General features: G+C 32.9%; 1 protein-coding gene across 1 annotated transcript; it reads left to right on the top strand.

Moving 5' to 3' along the window:
* Positions 1–5,444: 5,444 nt before the first annotated feature.
* FOMMEDRAFT_16595 (uncharacterized protein) lies at positions 5,445–8,632 on the top strand. Its single transcript, XM_007261998.1, has 10 exons — positions 5,445–5,544; positions 5,595–5,918; positions 5,975–5,997; positions 6,060–6,114; positions 6,168–6,256; positions 7,724–7,838; positions 8,100–8,108; positions 8,164–8,320; positions 8,367–8,483; positions 8,535–8,632. Exons 5-7 carry the CDS (start codon positions 6,177–6,179, stop codon positions 8,106–8,108), a joined length of 204 nt encoding a protein of 67 aa, XP_007262060.1. The 5' UTR covers positions 5,445–5,544; positions 5,595–5,918; positions 5,975–5,997; positions 6,060–6,114; positions 6,168–6,176; the 3' UTR covers positions 8,164–8,320; positions 8,367–8,483; positions 8,535–8,632.
* The last annotated feature ends 8,598 nt before the right edge of the window (positions 8,633–17,230 follow it).

The raw sequence follows: 17,230 nt of genomic DNA, 5'->3' as shown, positions 1-17,230 counted from the left end.
TCTAAGCCTCTCACATAACCTCTCTTCCCCTTTCTTAACAGGTTATGAGCCTTGAGCTCCCTGCCTACACTTTATCTACACTCTACCATGTCTATGCTCTATACAGTTCTATGTATCACATGCATGCATGCAGCATACTACAATGCAGAACTCGACTCACCTGTCTGAGTATCCCAAACATGAATCAATATGCTGCAAACACACAATCTACTGTACTACATACAACCCAGACATTATATGATTGTCATCTTAGTGATTATAATCATTGGTCCAGTAATAACATAATCTATGCAGGCAACATTGAAACTACAATGAGTATCACTTACTACAATTATTAAATACTAAAATACTCTATAATATCACAGAGATCATGTTATAATAAATTAACTGATCATATCATGGACGAACGTTAAAAAGATTAATAAAGCAAATGCTACTCTTCTGCTATTAACATTACAATAGTACAAATGATTGACACTGTCAACAAGCATACATATGTTATAGCATAAATCGAATAATAACACATATAGTAATATCACAGCCAAACAATTAATGCTCAAAACAAGCACATATATGCTAAACAGCATATTAAATCAAATAAATAAAACATTTAACATGTATTATAAACAATAATATAATTACAGACACTATAATAACAACAATAATAACAATAATAATAATAATAATATGGATAGAACTAACAGAACGAATACAGAACAATATAATAACTAACACATATTATGGTTGAGCAATTATATGTAACATATCAGATTCAGCAGTTACATGTCAGATATTGCAATTACTTATCAGATACCAAATATAATACACATATCTAAGATATACAGACGAGTACAGATATACAAAAGTATAATGAATAACTACAAACCAAAAAACAATGCTACAGAGTGTATAAACTAACTACACACGAAAGAATAATGTTATAACACATAAATATTAACTACAGCACAAAACAAGTGCAAAATTATATCTATTAAACAAATGATGCTACTTTACACATTAATACAATTGTGTAAATGTATACTAACAACAAACGAAAGAATTATATCTCTAATATACTCAAAACAATGTATCAATACAACTTAATTACACAGAATGTCTTTTCACAGCAGTTGATTATATAATAAATTTCGAAGTTGCAACAGTAACATCAACTGTACAGCATATATACCTTAACAAACGATTATTAAATTTACATTGTGACAATGTAGCTTGTAGGAGCAAAGTATTAAGCTAATAAGGCTATTACAACGAATAATACAAATATTATTATTACAAACACATTATTATAATAATTATGATCGAAAACAATCATAATATAATATGATTAAATAAATTAATAAAATGTTTAAGCTATTATCTCAGACAGTATAATATAAAATAGGTAATAATGGACACAAGCATACTTAATAGAACTCAGCACATTTACTAAAAGCACTACATAAATAATAATTACAACATTATTAAATGAATATTATACAAAAACAAACAAATTACCATATGTTTTCAACACAAAAACAAAATATTCATTCATAATTACAAACAATAATTAATAAAAGATAACAAGTGTGAACGAAACTCATATATTATACATAATGTGTACTTATCTACTATAATGAACAAAATACACATTATATAAGTTGACGAATGTTAACAGTAACAAACATATAATAGTAATACCACTTAAATTACTTATTATAGAACATAACAAACATTACACACAGCTTTAAAATACTAATAATTAGAAATCAAACTATGAAAGCAATTACAATTATTATATATAAATATTATATTATAACAACAATTAATAAACATTAAAGAAATATCCAATTCTTTAAAGAAATACCTTCTTGAATTGAAGGGGAGAAAATGGATAATATGCACAAACAATTAATAACTAAATATAAACAACAGAACAGAAAGTATAATGCTACAGACACTACGAAAAATAGAATAACAAAATGTACAGATTAAGCACTGACTAAGTAATAGAAGTTATGGACAGACATAACGGATCATAAAGGTAAATCATTTGGTACGAAGCAAAATTATGTTGATCAGAACTAAATAACAGAAGTCAACACAATGTATGATTGAACTTCAACATTAAATAAATAATAATTCTACTATGAAACAAATGCTCATACTTGGCAAATAATATTAATACAATAATATAATTAACTTAACAGTGTTTAATACGAAAATAAATAATATACAGACAATTATCACATTATATAACAAAATAATTCATCAATTCAGACTATAGTTCATAGATAAAAGTGATGAATAACGAAAATAATACTTTGGAACGTACATAAAACAATAAATAATATATCTATATGATAATACAAATATAATTGCAATATAATTTACAACTACAACTGAACAATATACAGATAATAACTATATAAACAAGTATGGAGTGCATACATATAATTAAATAAAACTATTAAATCAATTCTTGTACAAACAATTAATTTGCCCTCACTGTGCAATTAATACAAGTGTGAACAGTATTATAATACTATGAAATACATTGGATAAATACTAATAGGTATATCTATATGATGATTCAAATAAAATAAATAAAACCAATATATAAAACGTTTTACCTAGCAAACCAATTAATAAATAAAACATCAAACGAATACTACAATTGTGCATAGCACTAGATTAACTAAAGAACACTAGGAGACAATTATAGTAAACATAATCTGATATATCACTTATATACAGATTGTGTTACAATACATTATTCTTTGCAAAAGAAAAAGCAAAGAACAATAGCCATAACATATACACATATATATACACAATACTACAATCACAACAATTCACAATAACATTGTTAATGATAAATAATACAAACACACAATAGAAATGATTTACAACAGATAACTATGTTGGCTATTAAAGAAACAACACAACAGATTGTATAGTTACTCAGGATGCATTAGAAACAATCAATTAACAAACATAATGTTAATAAATTAATACATAACTGTAAACAATAATGTAAAGTGAACGAACAAACAGTACATTTATGATATAATACATATACAATGCACCTAGACACATAGCAAGATGCCTGCAGCCAGACATAACATCTATGCAACAAATATATGTTAGCATAAAACCTTATTAATCTTAGAATGAAGCAATCTGGCAAAAACAAATATTATTATTAATATTACAATATATGATTGATGCAATGCTTCAATCTGAAGACATAAATCAGCTATTGCTGAATGCTTAACACATATACAAACGTAGACGAACGTGGACAGTAATGATTAAAGAAGGATATTATTACAACATCAAATATACATTTTACTAGCATGATTCATTAGTTTCACAGTAAAGTAAAAAAAGAAATTACTAGAGTACTCAAACAAACTTAATAACAAACAATATGACTGAATAACAAACAATAAAACAAAACAAGCAATTACATTTATGATTTAAATATGCACATATATGTACCTACACATGCTGACAAGATTCTGCAGGTCTCTGAAGCATTTACAAATTATTTAATAACATTTACAAACAACCTATTGTGATAATGATACTGTTATTCAACAGTATATTATGAACGAACAAACTAATTAAATATAATTAATTAATATAACATCAGACAAACTTAACACAAAGTGGATGACATTCAGAACAGACAGTACACAGAACAGACAATGTATTACTATAATGCTAATAATATTATTATTAACTACATCAAGTTATAAATGCATTACACAAACGAACAATTGTACAATGCAGTTATAATGATTAAACTATCTATACATACTGCAAGCAAACATCTTACAAGTCTACTAGACCTAGTAAGAGTTTGAAGGGGAGTGTTAAGATGAGACTACACAAGAGTATGTCTCAGATGATATAAACTACATTACAAGTAATGACGAACGATGATGGAATACCTTCCATCATACATTCTACATCTGAGACATACCTACATAGTATATATAGACTAACTAATCAACAGACAATGAAGCAAGCTGCAAGAGAGTGAGCCGAGTCTACTATCCCTCCTCTCTGTGTGATCCCTCTAAGCCTCTCACATAACCTCTCTTCCCCCTTTCTTAACAAAGTTACTAGGCAGGTCTACAGTGGCTGGACCGAGATTGTTCCAATAATCAGGTGGGACAACTCCTGGGTGCTCCCCAATGACTTTGTGTACAGTTATCATTCCTATACCTGTCTCAATACACAACAATTTCGCAACAAACGCCTGCTGATTGTGCATAAACAACTTGAACTGGTCATTGTGACTTGGATCTGTCTTGCAGAACTTGAACGAAAACGATCCATCAAGCATGACTAGTACAACAGAGTGTTGTTGTCAGCTGAGTTTACAATACAAGAAACTAGCATTCTTACTTGTGTAAGCTGCTTACTGTAGGTTGGAGTAGTAGGGCAGCTGAGAGCTTTGTTGTGCCTTGACTAATAGTGACAAAGTATAGGTGCATCTACGTAGCAAGAAAGTGGCACTTTATCATGATATAGAAGATATTGTCAACAGTCACTGATCAGCCACCCTGTGAGCCACAAAATCCAGAAACAGAAATTTTCCAGTCTGAAAATAAATACTTCTATGAATGAGGATTTCAACATGGACAACACCAAGATATTTGCATGTTTAAAACATTATACTTGATCCAATTCAACTTCTATGCACTGTAATCTTCACCTGCCAATAATATCTTCACAAATATAGAATGGTTATATCTGCACATTTCTCCTACAAAGGGGACAATACATTGTTATTTTGGGACAATGACAGCATTGCACACATTCAGAAGTTCAGAACTCACTTCTGGAATATCCTACCCACAACACATCTATTTGTAAATGATTTGACTTTGGCAGAAAGCTTTAGTAGAACTTGCAATGATTCGGAATGGAGAGGTTGGTTGAGTGTGTAAGTTCGAAGGCAAAATGATCCTAAGAAGGAGCGAACACTGGCACGCTTTTGGTCTTCTAGTAGTCATCCAGGGCACAATCGAATTCAAGTTGCTGAATCACACATCATTACTATTGTGTAGTGCTCTGCACTGTAGTATAATTTACAGTTACACCTTCAGTGTATACAGTTACACAGTGTATCATAAATGACTTTTGGAGCTGAAAATATGTATGTATTTTTACATGTGTATGCATATACTTTGCCCCAAAAAATCCTGTATACAGCATATACAACATATAAACAGTACACAAGAGACCTAGGAGATCAGCAGTTCTCCCTATTTAATCTGACATTGATCAATTCAACAGCCTTTTATAGATAGGTTGCTTCTTTGTACCTGCCCTTAAACTCAAACTTTGTATGCATGATAATATGCACAGTTAGCATTCCTCTCACCCCCCAACTATCTCTTACTCCATCACTAGTGTCCTACTTCCCCCTGCTGCTTTCAGTAATATTAATCATCTGTTAAACAAGATAGATGCTTGATAAGAAGTAGGTAACATTGTATGAAGATGTCTGTAAGGATTTCTTTTGTCTAGGTGAGCCACATTATAGGCAATTGGTTTAGAGACTGATTATGCATGTCTAGTATAATCCTTGTTGTTTCTAGGTATCTTTTCCCCATATAGATATGTTTCTTCAGAATGTACTACATACCTATCAAGATAATCTTTTCATTAGTAATGCCCTTATGAGATCTGTGATCATCTGTCTCACAGTTATACTCACCTCAGTCTTTGTAGCTTTTTGCTCAAATTTGTAGACCATACTGTCTCTTAGTACTCACAAGAACTCTATAACAGTTTAACCACTCTTAAAAAAGCTAACAATGTGATTATAGATTTGAGTAGTACAATGACAAAGGTGATCAGCTTAACAATTGGACCCTAGATCTGGTAGGATACAGTAGCTGGTAATATTTTTCTGATGCAATATTTGCAAGGTCTGACTTATTCAAATCAATCTTAGTACAGTAGCTTGAAATGGGATAGGTTATATATACTTTCAAGTGAATACTTAACATCTAGATTGTACTGAGTGAATTTTTTTGTAGTCACAGTCTCCTACACATTCACCAAACAGTACCTTCAAGTGCTTCCTATACACTAGTAAGTCTTTCAAACTTGAGAATACATAGTATATTATTAATTCTTATTGTTAGTACTACAGGATGAGTGAAGATACAACAAATAGTGGAAAGCAGAAGCAACAGGACAAAGTTGACTCAGGCAACATTGTTAACAACAAACAGTAGTGTGGGGGTCAGCATTTCTAAGGTAAGACGTGGCTGTTCCCATGGTAGATGCTGTGATGGTGGCATGCAATTTGTATGTCAAGAGTTTTCTTGTGGTTTTATACATGTATCTCCTCCCTCAATACATTATAAAAAAATAAATAAAAATCTTTAAAATTAATAAAACATGAATATCTAAAAGTTTGTGTGAGGAAATTTAAATAACTAGAAAATTGAGTAAGATACTGTAGGTACAGCACATGTATCTCAGTAAATACTTAGAATTAAGGAAATTCCTCACACAAATCTTTAGATATTCATGTTTAAGGACTTATTATGCAAAAAAAATAATTTATTATTACAAATTACAAGAAGAGAGATAAATATACGATCTACTTCTAAAAAATAGAAAAAAACACACACATGACTGTATATAGCAAAACACATCTTGACATCAGTATGATTTTCATGGGGAATGGGGGGGTACTGTGTGGCCAGTACTCACTCAAAACAAGCCAGTACAGTACAAATCCATAAAAATTAATTCTCCTACATACTTACAATATATGTACAGGAGGAATTATACCAAAACAGCTTTCCAGAGTCCTCAAAAGACAATACAAAGCTCTTCAGTTAGTATGGGGCATAAGCAACTTGACACAGTCAAGATACAGCTGGATCGAGACATAGTAAACAGGATGAAAGCAACAGAACTCAAAGCACAACTAGACAAGCTTAGACAGACAGATACCCAGATACCCATAGACTCTAGGATAAGGACTAAGGCAGAAAAATTGAGGGAACTTCTAGCAGCATTAGACTGGATGGATACTAATCAATAAATTATACTGTAATTTACTTATTGCACTTCATTTCACTGATTTCTTTGTCTTCTTAATGTAATTCTCAAGTAATAAAGTGAAAACCAATGCTTAATTGATAAATCCAAAGCTTCAGCATTGTCTCCAAGTGGTTGTTGGTGATTAAGAGTGAGACACAACTATGTGTATACACTCAAATCCACTTCATTTCATTAGTTTTGCTTATATTTTTGTATATTCGTGTATGATAAACCTCTATGTACTACTCAGAATGTAATAACTAATTTTACAGGTTGCCAGAAGACCTCAGCCGAGAGGTATGACTTGGCAACAATTTGTGCACACACATTGAGTCTCAAAACGAACGTTCAACTCAAAATAAGTACTGCAGAAGTGCTTGGTGATCTTGATTAGCATCAGACAATTGATCTGTAATTTAAAATCAAGAAGATTTCTTTAGATCTTCTTGATTTGAATTTTTTTTTCTCTTCTCGAGACTGTCAACATGCATTTTGATCGTATCTACTACATTTGGTAGGTATCTAAGCTCTGCCCCAAAAAAAGCTGCCTGTGTGTCATATGAGAAATGCTGACCCCCAAGTAGTGTGTTCAGTTAGCAAAGCTCTGTAAGAATACTAATACATTGAAGAAACCTTAAGTAAGGAAGAGTAAGGACCTGAGTACTACTAGTCACCCAGTCCTAATAGAGAGTATAGATGATGAGGATACATCTGTTCAGGAGATGGATTCTGAGTCTGATAAAAGCAAGGATAAAGAAGTAAGTACATATCCCTCTATACTATTATTCTAAAGCTCACAACAAGCATTTTTACACTTAGGAATCTCTTCTGTGACTAGGTACACTAAAGAAAACAGTACAGGTAAGAAAACTGCTTTTTTGGATGTGTTTACATATTACAAGTCTTTTAGGCAAAGAGACATCCTCTTGCAAATACAAAAAGCACATTAATAGTAGTCTCTCAGCAGAAAAATGATGAGTCTTCAGTTGCTGTTAATGATTAAGATGACTAAAGTAAAGCTAAAGTAAGTTTTTGTATCAATATCCAAGTTTTTTCATGTGTTTTCTTTACATATTTAATTAGGTGTCAAACTGTATCATGTTGTTCTATAAACAAGTCCCTTGTGATACTAATAGCTATGCTAAGGATGGAACCAAGTATTTCTAGTACTGCCATCCTCATACTAATAGACTCTCTAAGATTCTGAAGATAATGCAAGCAATGTATGGAAGCAAGACTGGTAGGTTTACTAGTACTTTTTCTAATATGTATCTTACTTTTTTCAGGTCTCAGACAGTATCTAGAAAGCTATAGTGACATGTTTTCATTCTACAATTTCCTTAGAGTAGTAACAGCTTCATGCTTGCCTACTTCTGAAGAGATAGACATTGTGAATCAAACAAGTATGTTTGCTTACATAATCAACATAGACTTGCTTAATGTGGTTTCCTTAACAGTACTCACTTGAGAGGAGCTTAGAGAGATTGTCAAGGACTTACCTGATACTAATAATATTGTAGAGATGTTTCAAAAGTAAGAGAACAAGAAAATGGTAAGATCTTTATTATTTACTTATGTCTATATTTTAATTTTGTCTCTTTTTCCTTGTTATAGGTACTCTAGGAGTATACAACCTTCAAGCAATTCCTTGTAGAATAGGTTGTTAAGACTGATCAACCATTTACTACCACAGAGGATCCTACCTTCTAAAGGCTTTTGTAATACATTTACTAGGCTGGAAATCTTTCTATTCTATTAAGTAATACAGTAAAGTGTAACATTCAAGATATGAAGACTGAAGACTTTCAAAGAACAAAGGTAATGATCCAGGTAAGTCTACACTCATCTCTTTATTTTCTCTCCAATTCTGCAGGTTCTTTAGGTCACTTAGGTCAACCATACATATAGTAGACTCAACCAACTGTTTATACTAGTAAGCTTGTTAAGAGCTACAGCTGAGAATGCTTGTGCTAATTGTATTACTCTGTTACAGGGTCTAGAGTTTAAGGTTTCACTATCCTTAGATGTATGAATGTCTAGTAATAAATATGCCTTTTTGGCCATTACTATACATTACATTACAAACAACTGGCAGTTAGGTATGTATATCTAAATATAATCTAAGTTTTGACTACTAAATTATTTCTAAATGAAAAGCTTATTACTTTTGAGAAGATATCTGACTACTATAGTAGAGATAATTTGGGTACTATTGTATAGTAGGTTATTAAGTAGTATAGTATTAAAGAGAAGGTACAGCTTTGCTTACATAATACAAGTTTGTATTCTTCTCACATCTTTTATCTACTTCTTGTATTTCATGTAGCTAATTACAATTACATGTGACAATACTACAAACAATAATACTATACTATAGTACATTAGAGGAAAAATGTATAGTAACAATATAGATTTCTCTTCTAGTAATACTAGAATGTAATACATACCTTATACAGTCTACTTAGTAGTTATGAAGGAAAGTGTCTCTTTCATTACTTTATTTCCTCTAATGCTTACACTATTAAAACAGCTCCTTAAAGCTCTAGGAGCTATAGATTATGTTAATAAGTCTGCTAGTACTTATTAGGAGGATATAAACCCTGTAGACAAAGACAAGGAAGCTATTTGTAAGGATGGATGTGAGGAGGAGAAGGATATGTCTAATACTATTATTTCTATTGTAAAAGTGAGTAAATAGTAATATATTACTTGAAAAGTGTCTAAGTCTTTTTAAAGTTAAGAAAATTTGTTTGTATAATAAGAGCAAGTCCTTAATGCTAGCAGGAGTAGGTATAGGCTACTACTCTAATGTTATCAGAGAAGGAGTAAGAAAGAGGCTAGATAGCTCTCATACTCATCCTTAATGTCTTAACACAATAGTCTTCTACTTACTATATACTTTGTAAGTAATATTTTACACATTTATATATCTCTAATTCAATTTTACAGGTTGTACACTCTACTTTCAAAAGGCTATAGACACATTTTGTGCTAAGTGTGAGTATTACAACTATGAGCTTGATACAAAGGACTAGGCTACAATTAAGCTTGTATTATCTTAGCTTTATTATTTTTGACATACAACAACTACTATGTCAGCTACAAAGATTCCTACCTTATCTTCAGTATATGGGTACTTTTTACACCTCCAGAACAGTCTCTATAAAGCAATACAAGAGTTTCCTACTACTATACTACTATAACTAAAAGATGTACTATACACAGTATATAAGAAACTTACTAACTATCTTACCCAGTTTGTGTTACAGTTCTCTACTCTTGTACCTTCAGTTCTAAGGGTTCTACACTCTTCTGTACCAGAACTCAGGACTTCTGTCCCTCAGGGGTGCTGTCTATAGACTATATGTGTACTAACTCTTACTACTACCCTTTCTTACTTTATCATTCTATTCCTTTAACTACCCCTTCATTCTTTGTTCATTCTATAGTCTCTTACCCTTTGTCCATCCCTTCATTCTTTGTACCTTTATCTTTGACCTTCCTTTCTTTCATTCTTTGTAGCTTATCATTCTTAGTAGCTCATACTCTCTGAGTACTCTTGTATAGTTTAGTATATATAGGTGTATAAGATCAGACTAGTCCTGTAGTATTAATCTTGTCTACTCTAGGTAGTTCTGTACTCTTAGGCTTACTCTATATACTCTACTCTTGTCTCACTCTCTCTCTCTGCCTGTTCTGTAAGTTCTAACTATGTTCTAGTACTTGTATTCTATATTTCTATTATGTAAGATAGTTGTAGTCTGAGTCCCCTTACTAAGCCTTCAGGTCCCCTCTACACTGTTGCTAACATTAGATTAAGACTACCTATTACTACTCTATAACTCTCCTACATTTTGAGCATCAGTACTTACTGTTGTGTCAATCTCTTTTCTTTGTCCCAACCCTTTTATATTTTTAAATTTTAAACTTTCTAAACCCTTTTAAACTTTTACTACTCTTCTTCTATTCATTACCCCTTTTAGTTTAGTACTGATTCCTTTGTAGTGTAAACATAGACTCTTCTACACTGACTGTCACCCCTACTGTCCTGCCAGATTAGTAGTTACAAGTAGAACTAGCTTAATATGTGTAAACCTCTATCTAAAAGGTTTTTACTAACTACATACTCTCAGCCCCTTTAGAACCTGTTCTGATTGTTCCAGAAGTTGCAACCTGTTCTATAAAGAAAGTGTATGTAGCCTACCCTTCAAACTTTAATAAGTAGTACTTTGAGAACTTCTAGTACTAAGTTAAACTATACATAGTTACTACTTTAACTAACCTATCCTTAGACCTTAATTGTGTCCTATTTGTCCTCTCCTTCATGAAGGAAGGCAACACAGCCACCTAGGCCTAGAACTGGATTAAAGGCTATTAGATTAGAAGCCTAATCTGACTTTAGAATAATAAGTTGTATTCAGAATTTATAGGGTAGCTCTGTACTTCCTTCATTAATCTGAATAAGAAGTATAATGTATAGAACAAACTTGTATCTCTATAACAGGGCAAACATTCTACTAACACCTTCTTTCAGGAGTTTGATATCCTAGCCCAGAAGGTAGGATTTACACTTAGGTTTGATAATGTTCTTATTAGAATGCTTAAAAAAGCTCTTCACTTAGAACTAGTTAATAAGATTCTCAGAATAATGTTAGAACTGGTCACTTACACTGAGTAGAAGACACACACCATTTCCTTCAACCAAGCTGTAACTCAGATGTGTCAAGTCTGTATAGAATACTTACACATATGTCTGGCTCTAACAGTTCTAGACTCTTAGATTAATCTGCCTGTAATTCATAATTAATCTGTTCTAATAGACATTAAAGAAGCCTGAAAGTAAGGAGCATACTTTACTTACAGAAAGTCAGAGCACTAGATTAAGGACTGTCTACAGAAGTAATAGTATATTTGTTAGGTCATTAGAGTAATAATGAGTAACAAGTAGGATTTGTAGTAAGAAGCCTTTTCTACAAATCCAGAAGTCACCTCTAAACTCCTAAACCCTGACTATATACTCTAGGATTTTGTAGAGGCCTAACAGTAAATACAGTACTGAAGGGCTATGACTCAGATTTTTTAATAGTTACTTTTGATTCAATAGACACTGTAGGATTAGAAGTAAATAAAGTAAGAAAAGTAGAAAAAGTAGAAAAAGTAGAAAAAGTAAATCAACAAAATTATTTATTAGAAAGAAAAAAGTCAAAAACAAAAGTAGATAGTTCTCCTATTTCTTCTGATTCTTTTGATTCTTCTCTTTACACTTTATCCAAGTCTAAATCTGTACAATCTAACCTACTACTTCTATATTCTAAAATCTTAGAATGTTTAGAACACTACCTAGCCCTGTTTACTACTCAGTAGTTTGTCTATAGTATCAAGTAAGGATAGTCTTAGCTGAGTTTATAGCTGAGAACATGAGTCTGTCCTTGTTGAAAGAGAGAGGTTAATAAGGAAATGTTAGTGTATATACTTACTCTCTCAGATAATAAGACTGTACAAGCTGTACATTCCTTTCAGAACAAGTAGTAGTTTATCTAAGAACATTCTAAGTACTAGCTCTAGGTCCCTATCCTCTTAGCTCCCTTCTTAGGATCCTCCCAGATCTGAACAATAGCTCTAGTAGACAGTAGATACACTAGTTTGTACATTAATAAGGCCTTTGTGTAGGAATACTACTCCCTACTTAATGTGTTCTACTTCTAATCCTAGTATACAATATAGACAGAACCCTGAACCAGAATGGTCAGATTACTGAGTTTGTCCAACTATGGATGACTATTCAGAATTATAAGGAAAGTATTGAGTTCAGAGTCACTAACTTTAGAAAGACAGACATCTTTATTAGATTTGAATGGCTTAAAACTCACAACCCTACTATTAACTAGTTAGAGTAGACACTTACATTTAATCAGTGTCTCAAGTCTTACAACTACCTTGTACTACTGTTCTAAGTAGATACAGACACTTCTAATGTTACTAACAGTTCTGATAAAGGTGACTAGTTGTTCTTCTTTGACTAGGATAGATATGTAGACACATATTCTAGTCAAGACAGAACAGAATCAATCTGAAGGATGTCTAAGATGGAACCAGTCTGAAACCCTCTCAGAACAACTCTACTCTAGAACACATATAGACCCAGCCTGCTAGATTTCATTTAAGAGTTCTCTAAAGTCTTTAGTAAAGAGGAATTTGACCAGCTTTCTAAACACTGTCTCTAAGACTATACAATTGAATTGACTAAGAGTTTCCAACCTAAGGATTGTAAGGTCTACCTACTCAACAGAGACAAGTAGGAGGTACTTAACAAGTTCCTTCAGGAAAATCTTCAGAACAGTCAGATTCAACCTTTAAAGTCCCTTATAGCCTCCCCTTTCTTCTTTGTCAAAAAGAAAGATAGGAAGCTCTGTCTAGTCTAGGATTATTATTGTCTTAATAAGAGTACTATTAAAAACAAGTACTTACTCCCTCTGATTCAGGAGCTCATTAATAAGACACATACATCTAGGGTTTTCACTAAGTTAGACATTTAATAGGAGTACAATAATATTCAGATCTAAGACAGAGATGAGTAGAAGGCTGTGTTCTAAACCAATTGTAGATTGTATAAACTAACTGTAATGTTCTTTAGACTAACCAACTTGCTTACAATGTTCTAGTCATTCATGAATCACATTCTTACAGATCTGATTGACTCAGAGTATGTTAGTGTGTATCTAGACAACATTCTGATCTTTACTCAGACAGTTGAGTACTATTACTAACTAATCTAAGCAGTTCTACAGTAGCTCTAAGATAAAAAACTGTTCCTCTAAGAAGCAAAGTACTCTTTTGTACAGGAGTCAGTAGATTATCTAAGCTTTGTAATTGGTGGAGGAGAGGTCTGTATAGATCTAGCAAAGGTAACTGTAGTTCAGAACTGGCTACAATCTCAGAACCTGAAACAGGTCCAAGTATTCTTTAAGTTTGTAAACTATTACTAATACTTTATTCAAGGCTTCAGTATCATTACTCAGCCCCTTCACAATCTTACTAGTAAAGATGTTCCTTAGTAATAGAATGATTAGTAACAGTCTGTGTTTGAGTCCCTCAAGTAGGCTATTACTAGTAAGTCTGTATTAATAGTTCTAACAGTTGTAGACAAGTTCTGAGTTAAAGCTGACTCTTCTGACTTTACAAATAGAGTAGTACTGTCCTAGTTCATTGACAGAAAGTAGTGTCTGATAGTGTTCTGATTAGAATCCCTCTCTGTAACAGAACAGAACTATTCTATCTATAACAAGGAACTCCTTACAATTGTTTGTTCTCTAGAGGAGTAGTGTTAATATCTTCTTAGTACTATACAGAAGTTTAAGATTTAGAGTGATCACCTTAATCTCTAGTACTTCTAAGTGTCTCAGAAGCTTAACTACTACTAAGCCTACTAGATGTTAGAACTGTAGGACTATAACTTTGTACTGACTTACAAACTTAGAACACAAATAATAAAAACTGATTTACTCTCAAGACAAGTAGGTTATAAAAGGAGGGAGAATAATAACAAAAATCTTGTTCTCCTAGACAATTCCTGTTTTGTGTTCAAGACAATCTGAGAGATCTGACTTGAATCCAAGAATGTTGACTTTGTCACCTACATACAGTAAGCTCTAAGACACACACAGGACCAGGTTGTAGTAAAGTAGTTAAAGAAGCAAGCTAGGGATTAGGAGGAGGATGAGGATAGACAGGTTTACTAGGAAGGCCAACTGTATGTTCTGAAGGATTAGAAGCTATAGGAGGACATTGTCTGAGCTCATTACAACAATCTGACTGTAGAACATTCAGGCTGACACAAAACACAGGAACTCATTACTTAGAACTACTAGTAGTTAGGAATGTAGAGGGAAATCCTAAAGTATGTAACTAGTTGTAATACATACTAACAGACTAAGGCCTACTAGACAAGGGTTTGGGCTCCTCTACATCTGTATTAGATCCTAGATCACCCTTAGGAAGAAGTCTCAGTAGACCTGATTAGTAAGCTACCTGAGTCTTAAGGTTACAATACTATCTGTATGATTGTTAACTGATTCTCTAAGCAAGTCTATACAGTTCCAACCTAAACAGAACTTACTTCTAAAAGCATAGTGTACATTTATTAGAATCATGTCTTCTAGTTGTATAGACTCTCTTAGAAGCTCATTCACAATCATAGACTATAATTCAAGTCAAAATTCATACAGGACTTGTATACACTTCTCAGAATTCAAGGGAACCCTTCTACTACATATTACTTACAGACTGACAGTCAAACTGAGTAAGTCAATTAGGAGATCAAACTCTACCTCTGAATGTTCATCAATTGTTAGTAATCAGATTAGTCTGAATGGTTAGCTCTGACAGAATTTGTACACAATAACTAGTAACACTCTACAATAGGACAGTCCCTGTTCTTCCTTAATCATAGGAGACATCTGTACTAGGGGACAGTTCTGAACTAGAACAGTAGTTCTGAACTAGAACAGTAGTTCTGAACTAGAACAGTAGTTCTGAATCTATAACAGACTTTACAGAACAGATACATAGGACTAGGGAAGACATATAGGCTCTTCTAGAGAAGGTAGTACAGGTCATAAAGTAGAACTATGATTAGAAGAGGTCTGTAGCCAAGGATTACCAGTCTAGTAACAAAGTAATGCTAGAAGCTACTAATCTGACCTCAGATTGTCTAATAAAGAAGTTGGACAACAAGCACTTCAGACCCTTTGTTATTAAAAAGAAGGTTAGTGCCTCTGTCTACAAACTCTAACTTCTGACAACATAGAAGTACATACACTCAGTGTTCAACAAGGTTCTATTGTCTCAGTACTATGATCCTAGTTTTCCTTTGTAACAAAGACCCTTACTACCTCCACCAGAACTTATTAGCTCTGAACCAGAATACAAAGTACAGTACATAGTGGATACTAAGCTACTATATAGAAAACTCAAATTCCTTGTTTACTAGAAAGGGTACCTAGTTGAGGAGTACACTTAGGAACCTGCTAAGAATCTTACTCATACTCCTAAGACAATCTGAGATTTCTATCAGCTTCATCCTAGTGCTCTACACAAACTAAGCCTTACAGATTTCCAAGCCCTACTGTTCTGACCTATACCTGAGCTACTAACCAAGCCTAATGTTTACTAATCAGGACAATTGGTTTTAGAGGGGGGGGGTGATGTTACAGTTCTCTACTCTTGTACCTTCAGTTCTAAGGGTTCTGCACCCTTCTGTACTGGAACTCAGGACTTCTGTCCCTCAGAGGTACTGTCTATAGACTATATGTATACTGACTCTTACTACTACCCTTCCTTACTTCATCATTCCATTCCTTTGACCACTCCTTCATTCTTTGTTCATTCTATAGTCTCTTACCCTTTGTCCATCCCTTCATTCTTTGTACCTTTATCTTTGACCTTCCTTTCTTTCATTCTTTGTGGCTTATCATTCTTAGTGGCTCATACTCTCTGAGTACTCTTGTGTAGTTTAGTATATATAGGTGTACAAGATCAGACTGGTCCTGTAGTCTTAATCTGTTAAGAAAGGGGAAAGATAGGTTATGTGAGAGGCTTAGAGGGATCACACAAAGAGGAGGGATAGTGGACTCAGCTCACTCTCTTACAGCTTGCTTCATTGTCTGTTGATTAGTTAGTCTATATATACTATGTAGGTATGTCTCAGATGGAGAATGTATGATGGAAGGTATTCCATCATTGTTTGTCATTGCTTGTAATGTAGTTTATATCATCTGAGACATACTCTCATGTAGTCTTGTCTTAACACCCCCCTTCAAACTCTTACTAGGTCTAGTAGACTTGTAAGATGTTTGCTTACAGTATGTATAGATAGTTTAATCATTATAACTGTATTGTACAATTGTTCATTCGTGTAATGTGTTTATAACTTGATGTAGTTAATAATATTATTATTAGCATTATAGTAATGCATTGTTCGTTCTGTGTACTGTCTGTTCCGAATGTCATCCACTTTGTGTTAAGTTTGTCTGATGTTATATTGATTAAGTATATTTAATTAGTTTGTTCGTTCGTAGTATACTGTTCAATAACAGCATTGTTATCACAATAGATCAATTGTAAATGTTATTAAATGATTTGTAAATGCTTC

This window comes from Fomitiporia mediterranea (assembly GCF_000271605.1).
Source record: "Fomitiporia mediterranea MF3/22 unplaced genomic scaffold FOMMEscaffold_1, whole genome shotgun sequence".
Classification (NCBI taxonomy): Eukaryota; Fungi; Basidiomycota; class Agaricomycetes; order Hymenochaetales; family Hymenochaetaceae; genus Fomitiporia; species Fomitiporia mediterranea.
Note: the sequence above shows the minus strand (reverse complement) of the source record. Positions and strands in the feature narration are given on the sequence as shown.

Coding starts and splice junctions, on each gene's coding strand:
- FOMMEDRAFT_16595 (XM_007261998.1), top strand. CDS start 6,177: ATGAGTGAAGATACAACAAATAGTGGAAAGCAGAAGCAACAGGACAAA. Junction 6,257..7,723: donor AACATTGTTAACAACAAACA/GTAGTGTGGGGG, acceptor ACCTTAAGTAAG/GAAGAGTAAGGACCTGAGTA.